The 16229-nt window shown below is 45.5% G+C and overlaps 1 protein-coding gene across 3 annotated transcripts in view; it reads right to left on the bottom strand.

Moving 5' to 3' along the window:
* SHLD1 (shieldin complex subunit 1) overlaps positions 1–6798 on the bottom strand; it is a 49867-nt gene extending 43069 nt beyond the window's left edge. Inside the window, exons 1-5 of one of the 3 annotated variants that reach the window (XM_032681921.1) lie at positions 6705–6798; positions 6224–6302; positions 5468–5524; positions 5409–5435; positions 3327–3496 (exon numbers count right to left, since the gene is read on the bottom strand). In XM_032681921.1, the coding sequence (XP_032537812.1) occupies positions 3327–3496; positions 5409–5422 (184 nt within the window). In that variant the 5' untranslated portion in view covers positions 5423–5435; positions 5468–5524; positions 6224–6302; positions 6705–6798. Of the gene's footprint in view, positions 1–3326; positions 3497–5034; positions 5246–5408; positions 5525–6223; positions 6303–6704 lie in introns of all 3 variants that reach the window. The other 2 variants (XM_032681919.1, XM_032681920.1) reach the window with 2 other exon arrangements.
* Between the last annotated feature and the right edge of the window lie 9431 nt (positions 6799–16229).

Below are 16229 nucleotides of genomic sequence, written 5' to 3'. Positions count from 1 at the left end.
CTGAGCTCTCAAATGCTGCCTCCAAACTTAACAGAATTACTCCAGGGCTGCACTGACAAACTCAATTCTGGCTGATCACAGCACATGGTAGAGGCCAGAACCCTGCCTGAATCAACTTGTAGAGCACATCTGTCGCCTGTTCTCTAACAGTTTTTTAGGTTGCTAATTTCCAGGCAAATATTAGGATGTTTCCACCGTCCCTGGTACTCTGTGGTTCAGTGCCCTAAATGAAAAGTTACACTGTGAGTGATTTATTTTCTTTGGGAACAACCTTTATTAGCTTCTTTTGAAATATTAATCCGAATAATTTAAGGCTTTCCCACACACACACCTGAGTGCTGCCTGCCAAGTAAGAACTTTTGCTGACAATTTTCTTAATCCAGAGGAAGTAGAAGATGTTCCTGCTGAACTCTACAACTGAGTGATGCAGATTAGAAAAACAATAAACCATTTATTTTTAAAAACTATTTTCCAGTATGGAGTAAACAAAGATAAAGCACACTAAAAGGTTCACTGATCCAATTCAATTTTCTCAGTCTATCACCACTTACACACTTAAACTCACTATGACAACAAGCTAAAGGTCTGAACGCTTGTTGCAAGAGTAGAACCCTAATTTCCACACAAATCATAAACCCACTCATTTATACAGAACTTAGTTCCTACAGGACTACTTGTTTTCTTGCCCAGGGATGCCTGCTGTCAGAAAGCCCTGTTTTCATGGCTAATGGGTACTATCTTCTATTACCAGTGATGGAGCCTCTTTAGGCTAATAAGACCTATTATGAGTGACTCAGACACTGGGAATACCCCCATAACCACTTCCATCTCCTGAGGCACTGATGGCAGGGTATCTTAGTCAGTCTCAGTCCAGTTCATGTCAGAAAACACAGCCTGTCCCATCAGTCTGTTCCTTTCCTAAGGAAGCTGTCACGTTCCCAGAGGAAATGTTTTTGAATCTTTAAGGAAGATCCTCATCCCTAACAGAAACCTTTCAAGTTTGATGGGAAGACTCACCATCCATCCTGCCCAAGCCCCAAGATGCAATCTTCTGGTCATATAACCTATAGCCACTCCTGTTCTCCTCACTTACATTGTGTCACAGCAGCAGTTCTCAGTGTCTCAGGAGAAAACAAACAAGTAAAGGAGCTTCCTTTCCCAAGATACATTTGACAGAACTTGCTTGTCCAAGAACATCTGACACAGGCAGGTTAATTTTAAAAGCCTCCTCCTGCCTCTTCTGCCACACTGACCAAACTCAGCGGCTTAGAAAGCTGAAGTTGCATCAAAAGAGAGAGTTCAAGAGAGTATGTATATTGGTTTGATGCGGTTATAAGGAGACAGGAACCAAGATGTTCAGAGCATGAACTGGTTATGCCGTGATACTTGGTTATTTCGATCCCAGGAGCACAGAGTAAGGAACCATTGTACAGCATGCATCCCACAGTTATTTCCAACTGGTTTCAGTTGTGAGCAATCTCTAAAACAAGCAAAAAAAGACAGGGTTCATGGGCCTAATCTGCCCTCCTCAGCACAGCTGGAATCCACACTGATATCAGGGAGACAGCAAGGAGGCAGGATGTGGCCTCTCAGCATACCTTGGTACTGAGCTTCAGCTACATATTCCACACATGCACCATTAATGATTTGCCCAGTGCTGTCATTTCCACATATGTCACTTCCACTAAGCCTCAGAACACTCTTAGGACTGCTAACTGGTCATGCAGTTCTTCCGTGCACCCCATTCCACAGAGCAATCAGGTCCACTTGCCCTGAGCCACACTAAATGGTGCCTGTGCAACACACTGCAGGAACTGCCTCACAGCTCCCAGAATTTCTTCATACCTGCATTGTGAAATCTGAGTAAACAAATGCCTTCGAGCCTGCCTCACTATCAGAGGAACTTCTCCATCCTCCTCTCCCACAACAGAGGTAAAGGCTTGCTCAGGGCATTCCTCATAGTGGTGGTCATTGCACTCATACACAAAAAATAAAGCAAAACCTCAAACCAGAGGCCCTATTGCTCTAATGCAACGTGGATCATGGAATGTGATAGGTATCATGGTTTAAAGTAGAGGTTGAGAGCAGAAGATTTTCATCATTATTAACATAAGATGTGTGAATTCCTGGTGTGCACAGCAAAACCAAAGCAAGGCTTGGTGTTTACTGTTTGCAGATTTCATTACAGTTCTGGATGTCCCACACCTGGTGGTGAAGAAAACTGCACAGGCAAGTAGTCAACATCAACAGAGCTCATTAGTTGCCTGTTTAGCATGCAAAAATTGTGGAATTCCCACTGAAAAAACTCACCTGTCGGATTCCAAGCTAGCTTCTTGGAAGCAGGCCAAAGAAAACCACCCAGTGTCAGAGTAAGAAGGAACTAAATTCTATTTTTACACTACTTAAGATTTTAAAGCAACCAGAAATGTCATCAGTGATGTTTCACTTGCTCAGGTGTCTTGACAAATCCTCTCCACAACGTTTTTTGCTGACCAGAATTTATTTCCCTCCCCAATATTAAATATAATTAATATAGAATATATATTTACTATATTAAATATATTAAATATATTAAATATATTAAATATACAACTTTCATCCCAGACAGCATGAATATAAGGCAAGAAGTGTCACTGGGCCAGAGCATTTCGATTTCACCTTTCTTGCCATGTATTCAAGCTGACTGGCCTGAGGGCTGTAGGACTGAGCATGTGTCAGCTTATCGTCTCAGATACACCACTACTCCCAGAATGGGCAGTAGTGGCTGACCTAAAATGATATTTCTGCTGGAATCAGCCCTCTTTCAAGTGAGGAGACTGCTGCCTACCAGGAGTTGAAACGATGAAGTTCTCATCACACTCATGTCATTAGCATAAGCAAACATTTAGTTATAATTTTAAAGTAATGGGCTACAGAGGCCACATCCTGAGTTCATGACTGGAAGATACATGATGAGCACATGAAGAAGATGAGGAAGAGTTTAAAAATTTCTTACTGACTATGGTAATATGTGACATTATTTCCTGCTGATGTCTGAACGACTGCTCTGTGGATTAGTTCAAGTAACTCCTTCTGAGAACACATTAAACATGAAGAAAGAGCGTTGTCAAAATATTAGCAGCTGAGAGTATCCTCTGAACTTCTCTCCTGTGTCTCATCATCCCACAGTCCACACTGTATCTGGGGAGCTTGAACAGACTATACTTCTGCTAATTTGTGTTTTAAAACAAGCAGATGCACCAGTACCAGACTGCAGTCACCTAGTCACACAACACACTGCCTGAACCGGCCAAAGAAAGAGCATGTGGAGAAACAGAAGCTGTTACCTGTGGGCAGAGAGGGAAAAGCATCCACAGAACGATAAAGTTCCTCAGTGTTTTCAGCGCTGCGTGGAGGCACAAAGAGCTCTGCCAGGTCACAAACAGACGGAAGGTCCAACACACTGCTCTCCTCTGAGTTAACACTTGGTGACATCTCTGTTCCTTCCATGGTCCCACTGCAGACATAAATGCAACTGAGCTGGGTTTTCACAGCATGAAAATCTAAGCAGAAGTCAACACAAATGATTTGGCATTTTTGTACCACTTTATGAGCTGTGAGAAATTGTTTTAGCACAATCATATTTCATTTAAAAAAAGAAGTGCAAATTTAAAGACGTAAAGAAAGAAAAACAGCAAATCCCAGAGACAACAGCCCTCAGCCCGAAGTAGGATAACTAGGAGTCCACAATAAACTTGGCTTTCTTAGAGGCTTCCCAGAAGTACAGACACAGGCCCCAAAACTAGGAAGCCATGGAGTATATACCCTCCAGGGTACACTATGTGGGCAATTCAGAAGGAAATATACTCTATAGGGTCCCTTTCTACTGATGCTTCCAGAAGTCTCAAGTTAAACCCACCCCTCTTGACTATGTTCACTGACAGAAAGAAAAAGCATCTTAAAACTGGGTAGTCTCAGACTCACAGGGATGGCAAAAACCTCCTGGTGTGGAGACACTCAGGCAGCTATATTGTATACCCTGTGTACAACACTTTGGAAAGCTTTGGTTGAGGCATCCCCACACCCCAACATCCTTCTGTCAAGCGTCCTCAACCCATCTACCACCACAGAGGGCAAGAACACACAGCTGGGTGGAGAGTAGGACAGGGTTGATACCACTCAGCTCCACATCAAGTGCCGCAGCGGATGGGCAACTCTTCTGGAGAGGATGAAACTAAAGTGTTCCAGTCCAGCAGCTCCAAGCACAGTCACACAAGTGTCTGGGGCAGAAGAGAAGTGAAATGCAAAAACTTGGGAGGGCAGGAGCCCCTTCTACTTCAGTAAAGAGTGACAGGACAGAGGAACCACATCCAGTGGTCAGGAAATGGCCTGTGACCCGGCAGGCTCACATTTATCTTCTCTTGTATAAAAGAAGAGGACAAATTCTTGTCTAGGGGTTATTATCAGTAAGGAATGTTACAGGCCCAGAGGGCAAAGAAATCCCCGAAAGGATTAGTACTGAAAAATAAAGTCAATACCCCCATGAGAAGATTAAAAAAAAAAAAAAAAACCACAAAACCCCCACCATTCCTCAGGTGTTTCTGTGTTGAGTAAACTTTTAGCTCATCTGCACCTCTGACCTTTCAAAATGCTGACTAACTCACTGATGAAGAGAGTGGCAATGTTGGCTGTAATACCAGAGAAGAGCAGCTGCCCTGCCTTGGAGGGACAAGGTCCATGTATTCACAGAAAGTTTCCAGGAAAAAGGGAGTGGAAGGTCAAAAACAAAACGAAGTACACAACTGTCTAAACGAAGTACACAACCCTCTTCCCCAGACCAGTCACTGCAGAAGGAAGCTTCTCCTCCCTTGCTCTTCAAGTCCCAAAACACAAACAATCTGTGCATAAGGAACATATAGAAGGAGAAACTTTCTTCATATATTATGTTCATGATGTGTGCTACTTTTTAAGTACAAGCATATTTTAGAGAACTGCCTATTCAGTCCCTGGTCCGGAAAAAAAAAACAAAAAACAAAAAAACCCAAAAACCCACACCAAAACCCCAATGAATTCTCTCTCTCCAAGGGTAAGTAGCAAATTACAGCAAGGGAGCTGCTGGTGTGATACCAGACTGTCATTGATGGGGTTGCAGTGGTCCTGGCTGTCTCTGTCAGCTGCCTGTGCTGGTCCCCTTCCTTGTCTTGCCACAACAGGACTAACAATATGTGCAACCATGTTTTGATCAGGTTTATATAAAACAAATCAGCTGTATAAAAGTCTTCCCACGGATCAGCTTCCTCTAGATCTCCTAGGTCAAGTACACAGCAGTCCTACTCCCAAAAGTGATGGTGAGACCTGTTTGCGAGAATAGGCTCAGCCCCGGGCCTTCAGGCATGTGAAAGAAAGGCACTATTATCTCTGTGCCATACCTGGTTAAGAGCATTGATATGCAAACAGTCCCCTTGGGCAGAGTCCAGGAGCAAACACTCTGTTACTGCTTCAGGATTCCCTCATTATTCCTTCATGGTTTGTCAATCCCATCTTCCTGGAATGAAACAAACAGGCCAGTCAGATGCTTCACATCAGCTGATTTGGCTGATGGACAGTGTGACCTTTCAAAGTACTCAAGACAGCCGATGTCAACAGTCAGTCATCACCTACACCCCTGTTTCTTGGGTCTGGCACAGAAGAAAAGTTTTCATAGGAATCAGAAACAGCACATCTAGTAAGGCCCTGGAATGTTTTCGACAGCAGTGGAGATCTCCCAGAAAAGGGTTGGTCTATTCTAGAAATAAAGTCAAGAGTTTCTTTACAAGAAGCCACCAGATGGGCAGAGAAGCAAATTAAAGCTGGCAACCTTCCCTCCCTCTTGTGGAGAGCGTATTTCCTCAGCAGGTTTATCTCACAGCACCCTGATGTCAACAGATAGCCTGTGCTGTGTCAAACCTCAACCAGGAAACGTGTTTGAAGAAGGCCACATAACCCACCCTGCAGAGTAAACCACAGGCTCACAAAACCCAAATCCTGTTTGCCACCCTCTGCCATTACCACAATTATTTTCAGTGAGCAACGAGCAGTAGCTTCAGGAGGAAACCGGATTTTCCTCTGGGCCACCCTCAAACGCTGGAAATGCTACCAGGCATTACCCAAAGACATGCCACCAGTCCTGCACAAGCCTTCCCGGCTGGCAGCACACCCGGAAAGTGCAGTGGATTACAGGCGGGGTGCGAGGCGCTGGCCTTACCCACTGCCCCGCTCTGCTGTTTAGGGCGGATGCAGGTGAGGGGGTTCTCTTCCTCCCGGTGTCCTTTCTCTCCCCTTTCCTGCAGGCAGACACGGAATTATTTCAACAACCGCTCCCTTGGCAGTGGAGGACAAGAAGAGCAACACAGGCCGAGCCAGGCCCCCCCCCAGCGCCGGAGCACCCCGCGGCCTCGCCACCGCCGCTGTGCCCACCCCCTCACCAGTCCCCGAGGAGAAACGCAGCTGCAGCGCCCCAAGGGCAGCCACACGTCTCCGAGGGTGATAAGGGGAAAGCCAAAAGCACGGCAGGGCTGTCCCGGGCAGGGCCGTGCTTCCACAGTCCGCCTCAGGCCCTCCACTCCGCGGCGGGGCCCAGCGAGGGCCCTCTCGCTCCGAGCCCGAAGTGAAGCGGGCAGGAGGCTCTTGCCCGAACGGCCCGGGCAGGGCACTGCGGGGCCGGCGGAGACCAGGGGGACACGAACCCGGGCGCGGACACGGCCCCGGGCGGCAGCGGCAGACGCGGCACCTCCCGGACCCGCGGGAGCGTCTGCGCAGGCGGCGGGTCCGCCCCCCCGGCGCTGCGGTGTGGGAAGGGGGGCGGCTGGATACCGAGGTGTTTGCAGTCAGGTTTTCGTCAAAGCGCGGTTAACTGGGCTTTGTTACTCTGCATTCAAAGGGGAGGGGCTTTGTGAGGCGGCAGCGGCACCATGCCGGGCACATGGGGTTTCCTCTCGGGCTGCTCAGCGCTTGGTCGTTTTAACATCGCCGCGGACCAAGGCGCGGCCTGGGAAAGCCCTGAGCAGGGCTGGACGTGGGGCTGTGCTGGTGCTGCGGGGTGGAAACATCGTAGGAAAAACCAGCGCAATCCTCACTCGGGGCACAAGCAGTTGGGTGGGCTGTGAGCTTTCCTCCGAGGGCTTACGGAGCTCACGAAGGAAATGTGAGGCCTGTTGCACACCAAGGATGTTCTCCCACACGTTCTCCCACGTGGCGCTGAGGAGTTTAACAGGCAGCAGATTGGAAGCTTTGCAAGCCCTGCTGAGAAGCGGGACACAAACCACACTGAGTTTGGGGCATCACATCGCTTTGGCACCTGGCACTATCTGTGTGTGCTGCCACAGGCACGGCAGGACAGGCGGGGTGAGGAGCTGCCCAGTGGCAGTCGTGGGGAGTGACACAGACATCCTGACCCTCTTCACAGGGGTGCAGTGAGTGCTTGGGGACAACACGCTGGATACTTTTCCAGCAGAGAGAATATGTTGCTGTGCCGCCTGACAGAGTGTGCATGGCACAGCCAGACATCCCAGGACACCAACGCTGGCAGAGGTCAAGGATCAGCCCTTCTATGGTCTGGGCAGGCAGCCGGGAGGAAAGCTGCTGGCCGACCTGCCTGAAAGAAGTGCTGCCAGGGGGAGCTGTCTCAGCTCTTTGCTTGCGTGTCGACAATGAGACTGGGAATGAGCTGGGAGTTTTTTCCAAGAGCCTTTGGACTGCAGAGTACTGAAGGCAAACTGATGCGTTTAGGAGGAAGTCAAATAAACTTGAAGTCCTGTAGCTGCCAAGAGGGCTTCTTTTTTCTTCCAGGTGAGCTGGCTAAGCCGGGAGAGGTTCACACAGGGAGAACCTCTGAATCTGTGCTTCAGGCACAGCAGCTGTGACTCTGCTTTGCCCTTATGACCTCTGTCGAGTCAGACCTGGGCATTTGGGCTCACTGCACAAGTAGAGATGCAAACCTAAGCTACATCCTGAGCTGTAACCCAGACATTGCTCTACTGCTAGGCTACCTCTTGCCATTTGTGTTTGTCCCCAAGAACTACCCATCCATCTGGGGGATTCTGTGACCTGGAAGGTAGTACCCCCAGCATTTCGTTTCCGTGCAGGGAGTAGAGCTGGAGCTGAGCTGTGGAATGCAAAACATCAGCACATCTGCTTTATTTAGCTATGGAGCACATGCAATATTACAGCATCCAGAAACCAGCCACCTCTGTGACTTCAACCCCACTGGATCATGCCAAGTCTCTGTCATTAGAAAGCTCTGTCTGGGAACACCACTGGGTCCTGAAAAAGCAAGGAGCTCCAGCAAGCAGAACTGACACGGAAGCCATAGTGCTTATTAACAAACATAATACAGCTTACCAGTTTCTATTTGTCATATTAGGTGGACAACCAAATCTTTGAACTTACTTCATTTCCCTCCCTCGCAGAATGAAGAGGTCCTGCCCCCTCCTGATAGAGCAGTGGACTTCCCTGACACCCCCCCCCCATTGTAATCTACACTCTTTACCTTATTCCTTGTGAACTGCATTATCAGCAAAAGGATTGTTACCTACAGTATTTAGGTCAAGTATCTATGTGTGTACTATGGTCTTTTTTATCAGTGTGTTATTGTTAGGACACGTTAAAACTACAGCAGGAGTCGTGTGAATTTCATTAAACAGAAGGTACGTGAGAACCAGGAAATGCAGAATTAAACCCCACATTTGACATTTACCAAAGATCAAAATACCAAGAGTCACACATGGGGAAAAGGAAATACACCTTCTGACTGTTGAAGCTCTGTTGCATTGGCAGCTTTCAGAGCGTTGACAGCCTCGGGGACAGAGTCTTAAGCTGTACAATTTCATGTCATTGAAGCTAACCTGTATCTGCCAACTTACCATCTTAAATACTTAATACATAACATGAAGAAAAAAGCCTGTCTTCACAAACAGCAGAACTTGCAAGTTCATGTCTTTTCAGGCCTTTCCCACTGTCACTCCACAGGGTTTAAGTCTTACTTATTTCTTTCATTCACAATAGCTAGAAGTTAATTTAATACATGGAGACAGAGTAACAGCTGAATAGAAGGTAATCCAGGAAGTGGGCTGAAGGAGACATGAACAAGGTTGATTTTCTCACTGTTGAATTTACAAAGATTGTTGATTAATGGAGATGATTAAACCAAAGTTTGTAGTCTGTATACTTCAGTGTTTTGAGTTCACTCCTCACGGTGAACTAGTCCTTTGTTCTGAAAACCGAAAGAATATCAGTATATTTAAATCTATTATTTGAATGTGTTTTACTTCTCAACTCTAGACACTGTTACTAAAACAGATGGAGGATTAGGCTGTACTGAATTCCCATTCTGAAGTTCTCCCAAAACGTTGCAGACAGTGCTTTAGTGGCCTTTGCTCTGGAAAAGACTCTTGCGGTTACCCCAGGAATGAGTGTTTATAGACTTCAGGCAAGCCAGTGTGAGAAACAGCTCTTCAAACCCTTGAGATGAGAAACAGCAACTCATCTCCACTCCTTCCAGACGAGTGAGGTTTGCTGGCAACACTGCAAATAGCAAAGTGCAGAGGAAGACTGGAAGAAAAGGTCTTTTCCACGACCCCACTATCCCATAAAAGGCAGGGCCCCTGACATTCTCAAGTGACTTTTTGCATGATCATCATTCCTTCACCTATAGTTGTGTCCTTTTTGTGCACACCATAGTAACAGGATGGAAAGTGCATCTCAGCTGCAGAGGCAAAAGACATAAAATCTGTATTTAAAAAAAAGAGGGGCTGGTTACCCAAAACCTCATTGATTTATCCAGCCATGTTAGCTGACCAGATGAGAGTATTATAGTCTCTCCAAATTTGCCAAAGTTAAGTTTTCAGGACCACGTAAGAAGACATTGTGTGTTTCATGTTCTGTCACATCAAAGGCAATCACATTCAAACCAGCAAACCTCCCTCTAAAGGGTCAGTTCCCCTTAAACTAAAATACCCCTCCTCGTCATTACTGTCTCCAAACAGCAATAACTGCAGGTCTAATGCCTTACAGAGTTTGGACTGAGCTATCACAGAGAACTTACTGCTGATTCAGGTTCCTGGTTAACACTAAGGTCAACATATAAGCTACTTGTCTTTCTCATGCACAGTCAAGTAGGACACCTACCAAGTGTTCCAACCCCATAAACTGTATTCTGGTCACTGCACTTCTCTTCAAGACAGGTGAAGTTTATGAGCAGCAAACAGTCATCTGCATTAAAAAAAGTGGGTCAGCCAGGCACCCAAAAACATTCTTGGTCTTCTCTTCCCTGGCCATAAGACAAGTTATGCTTTTTGCTTCCTCCTTCAGTAACTAGGAGTTTAAGCCTTTTGCATGCTGCAGTCAACACCATGAGGTAAGGGAAATTTCAAAGACCAAATGTTATTTTCTGCTGTACCACATGCCAGTAAATTGACTTTTTTTTGTAATTGATCTCTTGCTGTGGCCTGCCAGCACTAGCTGACTTTTTAAGGTGTCACTTCTAAACTAAACATTAAGTCACGGTAACCAATTCATGTATTATACATTGTCTTGGAATTTTGTAATTTCAGGAGAAAATTGCTCTCTCTTTACAAGTAGGCTTCTGTGGCAAAGGCTCGACCATGTGAATGTTGGGGATATTCCAGTACAAGCAGGAGCCAATTTTTTTTTCTTACAATCCTGTACCAAATCTGCTCTCTTTCCTTTGAGAGCCTCTGCTGGAATGTGTGCAGAAGCGTGCCTTCTAGTGCTCTGATTGATGTTACCTCCCTCCTTTTTGGGCTGCCTCCTTTGCATCTGCTGCTGCTTGAATGAAAGCTTCTTAGGACGCTAACACTATTATTCTTGTTCTGCCTAAGCTTTTTTAGCACAGTGGATGCAGACTTAGGGCTCTGTGAGGCCTCATTTCCTCCCTACAGAGAGCCTTTCTGCATCACAATTCACTGAAAATAAACAAGCATTATGGGACTCAAGGATAGACATGAAGCACACTGTAATTTAGCTCTTATCATGCACCTAAGCACAACTTGGGTCTGTCTTAACTTGCATTGTATTTCCTGCTTCCAGACTTTGCCTCTTGCACTGCATTTCTGTTTAAGTCTTCACACCCACACCCTTGCATTCCTGCTGCCCAGTGATTTCAACCCATCCTAATGGCTCTGCCTGTGCTGAGACACAGCTGCTACCCCACAGCAATCCTGCACTGTGCAGTAGTGAGGAAGGAAGCACATAGAGCAGGGACATTTGGAGTAAAAGGACAGGTCTTATGTCAGCTCATGTCTCAGTCTCCGTTTGGGGCAAAATAACCCTTTAACCATTAGTTTATCCTCTGCTGTTTATCCCTGTTTAACACACCAGCCAGCAACTGGACTCCTTTTATTCTGGCAGGGATTTGTCTCAGTTTTCCAGTTCCTGTACCCCTGGGATCTGGATGGAAATTGTTTCAGCTGGACCTACATACATCTATGCACACATAAATATCCACCAAGGATATGTCATGTTCTCATGCTGTTGGGCCTTTAGGGAATTTCCAAAAGATGCTTGAAGTGAATAGTCACAGGAGAACAGGAAATAGTCTGGCTTCTTGCCTCAATATTCCAGTGCCTGATGTAGTACAGAGTTCCAACAAGAAGTGTTAATTGCAGTAATTATGCACTTTTCTCCATTAGAAGACCTCCAGTGCTTAAGAGCGGAGATATTCTCTCCACTGTATTACCTCAGGGAGCTCTAACTACTTTTTGCAGCTGTGAGCATATAATTTTACATTAATTAGCTCCCACTCATAAGACATAGACTTGACAATGGCTTTGGTATTAATTCACACATCAGTTCTAGGAGAGCATCTTTATAACTTAAAATGGAGGCTCCATTCTTATCCTGTTCAGTGTTTCTCAGTTTGAGATGACAGTCTTATTACTCTGCTCCATACATTATGGTGGGGTACATTGGGGCTTTTGGGTTTTTTTGGGAGTAGTTACGCATTTTCCCATAATTTCTGGATAAAGTCTGGTCCTCTGTAAGGTTCATTCAAGAAATGTCTACTTATAATCCTTGCATTCTTTTGAAGTCACAGCTAAAGGACTAAAGCGCACCAAAATCCAGGCATGTATCAGTGCTCCTCCATCAGAGGGACACAGTTGAGCTCTAACTCTCTGCAGACATGCTGCTGATGGGAAAGTGGCAAGAAAATGCTCAGAGATGCTGGCTTCCAGCTATTCTCCAGTACTCCACCTCAGCAGGGCAGGGCAGGGCAGGGCAGGGCTTTTCCTGAGCTGTGAAATGCTCACAAAGTACTGCTGGTTATGCCAGCAGTTATACTAGAACGAAAAGAAAGTTTCACTGCTACCTTTTTGCTTTGGGCTATCAGCAGTGAGAGAATGGGTTTTGAGCCTTCCTTTTCTGAGTTGTCAGCAGAGTAGAAGTGCAATGGCCGTTGTCCCCCAGCCTGGAGATCAAGAGGAAAGCAAAGGTAAACCTGGCAGAGTGATATATTAATGCATTTACTGATCTTTCCCTCAGTCTGTGTCAGCCTTCAGACTGCTTACAGGTGTTCACGTGAGCTTCCCTGATCCCGTATCACCAACACTGAGAACATACTATTGTGCCATAAATCTCCAAGGAGCACCAAACTATCATCTCTGCCTCCCACTTCAATCCTCACAGCTCCAAAAGCCCCCACCACTACTGAAAGACTTAAGACAACAATATGTTTTATTTAAATAGATTGGAGGCCTTGTTGCTGGCTTAGGCTAATGTTTCTGCTGTCCTTTGGTTGCATTTATCCATGACCTCCCACTAGTATAGAGTCCATCCTGTAATAACTTTATGAGTAGGAAGAGCCTTGCAGCTTCCAGGGCTGGCACATACCCACTGCTGCTCAGCCTGGTTTTCCATTCCCAGTGCTCACACAGCTTGGGAGAAGGAATACAAAAGCCTTGGACTTGGGCTGAGGCAGGAGAACCCCACAAGATTTCATACACTGTGTTCCTGAATCAGCTGAAGTCGACCTTGAATTCTTTGGATAAAAGCATCACACTAAGACTGCCTTGGGGCTCTGCATGTGAGCAGATACAGAAGAGACCCTGCCCTCCAGCCTAAGGCTCATTTATTGCCTAAAGGCAAAGATACTTTGCAGACAGAGCGCTGTTCTTAGTCTCCAGATGTAAGCTCCTTAACCACTTTTATTTTTAGATTAGCTATTTTTAAGAGATTGTTTGCAGCCTACTTACTAAGAGGTTTTTGATGCTCACATTTCTTAGTACTGAACATGGGGGTTTTTTGCAGTTACATTGCACCAGTTATCTGTCTACTGACTGGATCACAGAATATGACCTTGGCAGGCGTGGGAACAGAGACCTCTAATTAAAAAACCCAAGTTAGTGAAAAAAAAAAGAAAAAAGAGAATTCAAAGCTGCAGTGACTCAGCCACTGGTTCACATTACTCTGAAAATAGAGCAGATTCCTGGGGAGGAGATTTGTTTTCCAAGGGTGATGCAATCTGCAAGTTTTGGCCTCTCAGCACTTTTAAAACCAGGGTGCAATAGATAGAATTTGGCAATGTATTTCAGGGCTATGTTACGTTGACAGATATTTCTCTTGTATTTTCAATTGTAACTTCAAACTTTCAACTTTTCCCCTAAAAAGCAAGGGAAGGGGGGATCAGGGAGAACCCTATATTCCCTTAGTAAAAATCTGAGTTTGCTGATGGACATACAGAAGAGGAAAGACAAGTGTGCCTGGACATGGATACCACTGTGGTTTTAGTTAGGGATCACCTGACTGGGAATGACGAAGTTTGTCACCCTCTGTTTACCTGGGAGGGCATCTCAAGTGCTCTGTAACACAGGCTTGTGTTTTGCTGAAGGTTTCTATCAGCTGTCACCAAGTCCCTGATCCCAAGATGGCAACAGGCTGAATGTTTGGTAACCTGTTACCACTTTTTTTTTCTACCACAGTTTTGGAGGAAAAAATACCAGAGCCAGGAGCACAGCCTGAAACCTGAGAAGCCTGAGCTGGCTGTGTGTCTCTGCTTTGATCAGATCCTTAAAACCAAGGAATGGCAGGTCCAGGACCTGCCAAGCCACAACTCCTCTCCAACAATAAACAGAGGGTCTGGGGTGCTTGTGTTTAGAAGCATCAGAAAAAGCTGGGAAATAGGATATGTCTGTCTGCTGCGTGTTCATGTAGTACTCTCTTGGCTTGTTACAAGCCCACAAAACCCTGCCAGGCTGTTACTACCAATTTTTCCTCCTAATGGAGACAATCCTGAGATTAGCTCAGTTACTTAGAGCCATGGTGCTAATGACACCAAGGTTATGGGTTTGTTCCCCCCTATGGGCCATTCATTTAAGAGTTGGACTCAATGATACTTGCAGGTCCCTTCCAACTCAGAATATTCTGTGATTCTGTGAACTGTGATGGATCCCAAGTGCACAGATTCACCCAAATCTCCTTTCTGGATGGAGAGACAGCAGCCTTCTGCTATTCTGCACCACAGTTGTGTCTGGAAGTTACACAGAGACCAAACCACGCTGCCAGTCACTGCAGCTTTTCTCTGCAAGGCTTTCACACCCAGACCCATAGATAAAAGTTAAATGTTAGAGTAGATGAACTTATCTATATTTTATGTATATATGTATTCAACCTGACGAAGGTAAGTTTAGCAGCGTTTTGCTGATCATCTCTAGGAAGAAAGAGTACATAAGTCTTCTGATGCATGATCACAGCATCAATAATGAGTCTCTGTAAAAGAAAAAATATTCCCCAACTACACCAAAGAGAAAACTAAAAAGTCTTGATTATACCCCAGAAGCTCCAGCTGGTCCTGTTCTGACCCAGGTTACTCAGTGTCCAGCATCACAGGGCAGATGCTGCCCATAGCAATTTTTACTACAACTCTAAAGGATTCAAGCCAAGAGTACGAATAGCAGCATCAGTACATTTCTTTCTTTATTTATCATACAGTGGCATGTACTTGTTTGCTTCTCCAGCTGGAATTTTAATACATGCACAGCAGCTCAAGTTGGGAGAGGTTGACCAGTTCCTGCTTTGGCCACATGGAAGTCTGTGACTTTCTTTCCAGTGTCACAATGTTGTTTAGAAAGCAAGTCAGCCTCTAACCCTACTGCATTAAGTGGTTGTGCCTACTATGGCAAAACTGTCACAGCCAAACCGTGCGTGTCTGCAACTTAGAAGTACCAAGGAGATAATTTACCTCTATTTGACCTTTTAAATCAGCAATTAGAACATGGTATATTTAACATTTTGGTGGGATGTGTCACTGAATCTAAGGAACAGCTGCTCTCTCACCATCAGGGGAACCTGGAGTTACTAAATAACAGCAACTTCCCACAGATCGGAAAGAAATCTTGTCATTTAGAGCACAGCATGTTGCATGTTGCAGAAATTAAAAGAGCTAAATGATTCTTGCAAGATCATTGTTCTGGCAATAGATGTTATAGATGTTCTGGCAATACATCTTCCCTTGGCAGTAGATTCTCCCTTCCTCCATTTCCTCTTCCTTTGGGTTTACTTCCCTCATAAACATCATGTCTCATGATGCTTCCCTCCCACTCTTAAATATGCATTGGCATTTGCTTAGCAGTTCCCTGGCACTACTACAACTTTCCACAGCAAAGGATGTTAAATGAGACTGTAATCACAAACCCAAGGAACTACTGAGGACTGAAAGGCAACTAAACCAGACATGAAATAGCACAAAAATGCAAAATATCCTTGCAATATCCCTGCTGGGAACTCCCTGAGAGATGGCGGGAAAAATGTTGCCTTTAGAAATCCTGTCCTGAGTAGAGAGAGTCTATGAGATGCAGCTAAAAACAGCAGACTAGATCTGACATCCAAAACTGAACTGTCACAGGTAGGGCTGCGAACAGAGCACAGCCAAATCTGCCCCTTCTGCCCTAAAATGGCCAGGTATGAAACAGCACAGACAGGGCCAAAACACGGCAACCTGCTCCTGCTGACTGGCAGTGATGTCTGCTCCAGAAGCTGTATAGCCAGCTGCATTGTGCCAAGAAGTGAGCAAAGGATGGATTTCCACAGTCCAAAAGTTGCTGCCAGCAAACTCCTTGCACTGAAGGCTGTCGATTGATACCAACGGCAGCCCAAATTTGCCCTTCCCACCTGGGAGGGACAAAAATGCACCATGCAGAGATTGCTCCTTGTTCCTATCATCTAGAACTATCACTTAGCAGGAAAAAATATTACCTCAT

Source organism: Chiroxiphia lanceolata, chromosome 3 (genome assembly GCF_009829145.1).
Source record: "Chiroxiphia lanceolata isolate bChiLan1 chromosome 3, bChiLan1.pri, whole genome shotgun sequence".
Classification (NCBI taxonomy): Eukaryota; Metazoa; Chordata; class Aves; order Passeriformes; family Pipridae; genus Chiroxiphia; species Chiroxiphia lanceolata.
This window is presented reverse-complemented; position numbering and strand designations above follow the sequence as displayed.